General features: G+C 49.9%; 2 protein-coding genes across 2 annotated transcripts in view; one reads left to right on the top strand and one right to left on the bottom strand.

Annotated features, from left to right (window-relative positions):
* MBTD1 (mbt domain containing 1) overlaps positions 1-3,202 on the bottom strand; it is a 56,207-nt gene extending 53,005 nt beyond the window's left edge. Inside the window, exons 1-2 of the mRNA XM_006889273.1 lie at positions 3,000-3,202; positions 2,372-2,435 (exon numbers count right to left, since the gene is read on the bottom strand). The gene's annotated coding sequence lies outside the window, so the exon portion shown is untranslated. The remainder of the gene's footprint in view (positions 1-2,371; positions 2,436-2,999) is intronic.
* A 552-nt stretch (positions 3,203-3,754) lies between these two features.
* Positions 3,755-4,043, top strand: part of UTP18 (UTP18 small subunit (SSU) processome component homolog (yeast)) — a 45,806-nt gene continuing 45,517 nt past the window's right edge. The window contains exon 1 of the mRNA XM_006889459.1: positions 3,755-4,041. Within this exon, the coding sequence (XP_006889521.1) occupies positions 3,755-4,041 (287 nt within the window). The remainder of the gene's footprint in view (positions 4,042-4,043) is intronic.

The following is a 4,043-nucleotide window of genomic DNA, read 5'->3' as shown; positions in this document are numbered from 1 at the left end:
CCCATCTACTGAATCAGAGACTCGAGGACAGAAGCTTTTTAAGAAGGGCGTCTCATGATTATGAAAGTTTGGGAAACAGTTCTCCATAACTGGACTGTTTAGTATGGCAGATACTAGCCATATGTAGTCATTAAACAGAATGAAATGTAAAAATTCTGTTTCCTAGCTGTACTAGCTATATTTCAGCTGCCCAAAAACCACATGTACCTGGCCCCATTAGTACAAAAAGATGTCCTCAATGATGCTGACTCTAGGCCAATTCTTCAACTAGGAAATGAAGACATGGAAGCAAAGGATCTTGTCTAACAAGTACCACTAGTTAGTGGTAGAATTCCAACTCTCACCCAGTCTGCCAGCATCTCTCCTACCTGTCTTGCCCCACCTTCAAATTAAGAAGTTTAAATGAGAGTTGTCTCCTAATCGCCTTTTCCTTTCCAGCAAAGAAAGAAAAAGTGAAAACTGGTGGGGGTTAATCCCCAAAGTTTATTCAAGAGTTATGATTTGACCTGAAATCAGCCTGCACACTATATAAAGTCAAAAGTCATCTGGAACAGCTAAGAGCACCTCAGTGTTGAGATCTAACTAGCTTTAGTCATTTTAAGTCCTCCTCCTTTTACTAGCCTGGTATTTACTCTCCCTCAAAGAGAAATCCTGAAACCAATACATACTGATACATATTTGCTAGTTTGAAGAGAGAAACAAGGTATCTTACAGTACTAGCTAACATTTTAAATCAAAAGCAACCTAATGGTGACTTGCCTAAGAATGTGGTCCCGGTGACCCACAACCACTCCAGTGGTTTAGTACTTAAGACATTAATAATGGTTTTTTACCTCTGAACAATAGTATCTTTTGACCACTGTAATGTTTATAACATTTGTTTTAATTTCCAATGTAACTAAGGAATTAGGAGCAGCTGAACATATGACGGTTTAGACACTCATCAAGCCAACATATAAACAGCCATGAAAAATTTTTAGCAGTGCTTTCTTTAAAAATAAAACCAGTTGTTCCTGTCTAGTACGTTTAGAATGCAAATGTCTCCAAACTCAGTCAACTTGAGTCATGACAGTTCATGATTAAAGAAAAACAATTTGCAAATCCCTACTAATTAGAACTTTAAAGACAAAAATCATAACTTCTATTGTTATTTTCTCCACTAGCTAATATTCAATTCCACATTAAGGTCTATTTAGATTTACATAAAATACTTTATTTCAAAGTTTACATGAAATTTAAAACTAGGTATTTAAAACAGCTTAAAATGATACTTTCAAAGAAATATTTTTTAATAACACACATAGTTGTAAGTCTCTGTTAAGTCACAAATTAGGGATGGAAGAATATCTTTTCCCTCATTTTAAATAGGGACCCCAGAGCTTAAAGTTAAGCAGAAACTTATCCACTGCCTTTTAGACCCAATGCACCTACCTTTTTACCTATTAAAGTCTAACTACCACCTCACCTTATTGGGAAAACACTTGGTCCAAGAGGCTTATGCCAATAAAAACACTTACAGAGACAGGTGATAAAAGTTACATCAAACCACTGGGAAATCACTTTTCACTCAGGTGAAAAATACTAGTATACTAATTTTAAGTAACTGTTGCAACTACTGCAAACTGTCAGCACTGACTTCTTAACAACTGCTGGGTAGAATCAAGTATTACTACGTTGAACAGACATCTCATGAAAAATAGAGACATGAAAAAAATAGGTAAAGAAGAAAGTCTTGTGGAGGACGGATTTTAGAAGGAAGATCAGCTTACAAGGAACAAACACTTGTAAGGGTCAGGGGAGAGGAGGCCAACTGCTTGTTCCTCTACCATGAGACACTTCTATTCCCAGACACACCTGCAGGCTCCTTTAAGAAAACAGATTGAGGCAACAAGCAAATGATCTTTTAAGAGAGAAGAGCTACAAAGACAAATGCCAGAAATTTTTCAACTTAAAAAAAAAAGGCAAGCACCAGTTAGAGAAAACAGTTCTGAAAGGCTCAGAAGGTATAATTCCTGAGCTTCCTGTAGCGACACTTGTCCTCAGACAAGTAAGTCAGGACATTGAAAGTGACCCTGCAAAGTTTTTGGCTGGCCCTTCCTTATCTCTCCAACCCTTCTTTCCCCTGCTTCCCGGGCATACAAACTAGACGCCAACGAGCGGCGGGTGGGTGACCAATGAGGATGTGAGAGAGAATTTGAGAAGTTTAAGGGGGGGGGGAATACAAGCAAGCAACTTAGCAAGGACATGAAGGAGACGGGAGGGTCTAGGAGGGTCAGGCAAACGGGGAGTACTGGCCAAGGAGATGGGCTTTCCCGGGAGGAAGGCAAGGCTGAGCGTCCGCAGGGGTGGAAGCAGAGATCGCACTACCTACCACTTGTCAGAGAGGCTGCAGAGGGGACGGCGGCTTGGGGTGACCTCTAATGTCTCTGCCGACTCTGAAATGTCAGGATGCTTATTTCACAACAGAGAACGCACTGGTGGCGGCAGCTCCCTGACTCGGGAGACCCCCCCCCCAGCGGCTGCTCCCGCACCACTCCCCCAGCCCTCCCACACGTGCCCACCCCGCCCCCTTTGCTTATTTCCACCTCCACGTGCGACATGCCCGGCGGCGGGACCCCGCAGCAGACAGGCGCCTGCCCCCGCCGGGGATGAGAACTACGCCCCCTCGGAGGGAAAAGAGGACTCCACTCACCCCTCTCGGCGACTAAAGGAGGGGGTAAAGACCCCCACGCAACCTCCCATCAAGAGGCAGGGCGAGAGCAGGACCCTGCGGGAAACTTTTTGAAATGCCTCCTTCCAGGGAGTGGAAGAGTAGAGAGAACCCCGGCGGAGGGGGGAGGGGGCACCCCTGAATCGTTTAACTGCCGAGAGGGGGAGGGGGACTCTGGAGATTGAGGGGGCGTGGGAAGGAGAAGCAGGCCAGGGAGCCGAGGTCAGGGAGCTGCGGGCGTGCCCCCCCCCACCTTACACACAAAGCGGCGGCCGCGCTCGGCTCTCACCAGATCCTTTGTGTTTTCCATCAGGGCCTCATGGGTAGGGGTGATCCGTGCTCCCCGGGCCCGCGGCGCCCCCTCCCCCGCGCTGGGGGCAGGCACCTCCACCCGGGACTGCAGCGATTTCGGGGGCCCCCGGCTGGGCCCTGACCGGTGGCGGCGGTGGCAGCCCCCGGATTTCCCCCCTTTAACTCGGGTGGCCCCAGGATATCAACAACATTAGCATAGCCCTCCCTCCCCAGCGCGCCTGCGCCGTGACCCGCGCCCCGATTGGCCCACTTCCCTACATACCCTCCTTTCTCCCTTCCAGCGTGGGACCCTCTGCAGGCTCCGTACGCTCAGGGCCGTACCAAGACGAAGGGGTGGCAGAGGCAGGCTAGGCTCCGGGGGAGCCAAGTGCAAAACAAGTCAGGAAGAAGAGTAAAAGTTCCATTCAGTCGTCCCAGTTCATATTCTGGCTTCCTTGGACTCCTTCCAATGCGCTGCAGCTGCGAAGTTGTGTTGGAAAAATTTTCCACTCCTGTCACGCCGCTTCCCCCTACACCCGGAAGATCGGCCCTCCCAGAGGAACTCCCACAGGGGGAGGGGTACGCGCGGGGAGTGGGCGGGGCGTAGGGAGGGAGTGTTGGGTCACGTGCTGCGAGGCTGCGCAGACTCTCTCCGGCTTCCCCCGGGCCTCAGAAGTGGCGGAAAGATAGACGTCCTGACGCCTGCGCAGTGAGGTTCCACGTGAGCGCCTGCGTTTCGTCTCAAACGCAACGATGCCGCCAGAGCGAAGGAACCGAATGAAACCGAACCGGAGTACCCGAAGGGAGCCAGGCCGGAAGACTCCAATGAAGCTGGACCGGAGAACTGGAGCGAAGCCGGGCAGACCGGCACCAAAAGCTTCCCCTTCATCCCAGCGGAAACCGCCGGCCCGGCCGAGCGCGGCGGCAGCCGCTGCGATCGCAGTCGCGGTGGAGGAGGAGAGGCGGCTCCGGCAGCAGAATCGGCTGGCGCTGGAGGAGGACAAACCGGCCGTGGAACGGTGCTTGGAGGAGCTGATCTTCG

This window comes from Elephantulus edwardii, unplaced genomic scaffold (assembly GCF_000299155.1).
Source record: "Elephantulus edwardii isolate Elephantulus edwardi_28Jun2011 unplaced genomic scaffold, EleEdw1.0 scaffold00077, whole genome shotgun sequence".
Lineage (NCBI taxonomy): Eukaryota > Metazoa > Chordata > Mammalia > Macroscelidea > Macroscelididae > Elephantulus > Elephantulus edwardii.
Note: the sequence above shows the minus strand (reverse complement) of the source record. Positions and strands in the feature narration are given on the sequence as shown.